This window comes from Eimeria mitis, genomic scaffold (genome assembly GCF_000499745.2).
Source record: "Eimeria mitis Houghton genomic scaffold, Emh_scaff6586, whole genome shotgun sequence".
NCBI lineage: Eukaryota > Apicomplexa > Conoidasida > Eucoccidiorida > Eimeriidae > Eimeria > Eimeria mitis.
The window spans coordinates 902-1,217 of NW_013574727.1; the positions used below are offsets into that span (position 1 = coordinate 902).

Here is a 316-nt window from a genome sequence, read left to right on the forward strand (position 1 = left end):
TTTGTCTCCTTCTCTCTCTTCTTCTCTTTCTGTCTCTTCTTTTTCTCCTTCTGCTGATTGTCCTTATCCTTATGCACTAAGAAGGTCTTTCTTTGTTGATAGCAGCAAAAAGCAACAGCAGCAGCAGCAGCAGCAGCAGCAGCAGCAGCAGCAGCAGGATGGTGGCGGTGGTGGTGGTGGTGATGGGGGTTTATCTGCTGCTGCTGCTGTTGCTGCTGCTGATGGTGATGGTGGTGATGGTGATGGTGGTGCTGCTGCTCCTTCTGCTGCTGCTGCTGCTGTTGCTGCTGCTGTTGCTGCTGGTGATGAGATAGCA

At 51.9% G+C, this 316-nt stretch overlaps 1 protein-coding gene across 1 annotated transcript in view; it reads left to right on the forward strand.

Annotated features, from left to right (window-relative positions):
- The window catches only part of EMH_0088180 (uncharacterized protein), a gene marked incomplete at both ends in the record, with an annotated part of 627 nt that overhangs the window by 185 nt on the left and 126 nt on the right, over positions 1–316 (forward strand). The window contains one exon of the mRNA XM_013501258.1: positions 1–314. Coding sequence (XP_013356712.1) covers positions 1–314 — 314 coding nt within the window. The remainder of the gene's footprint in view (positions 315–316) is intronic.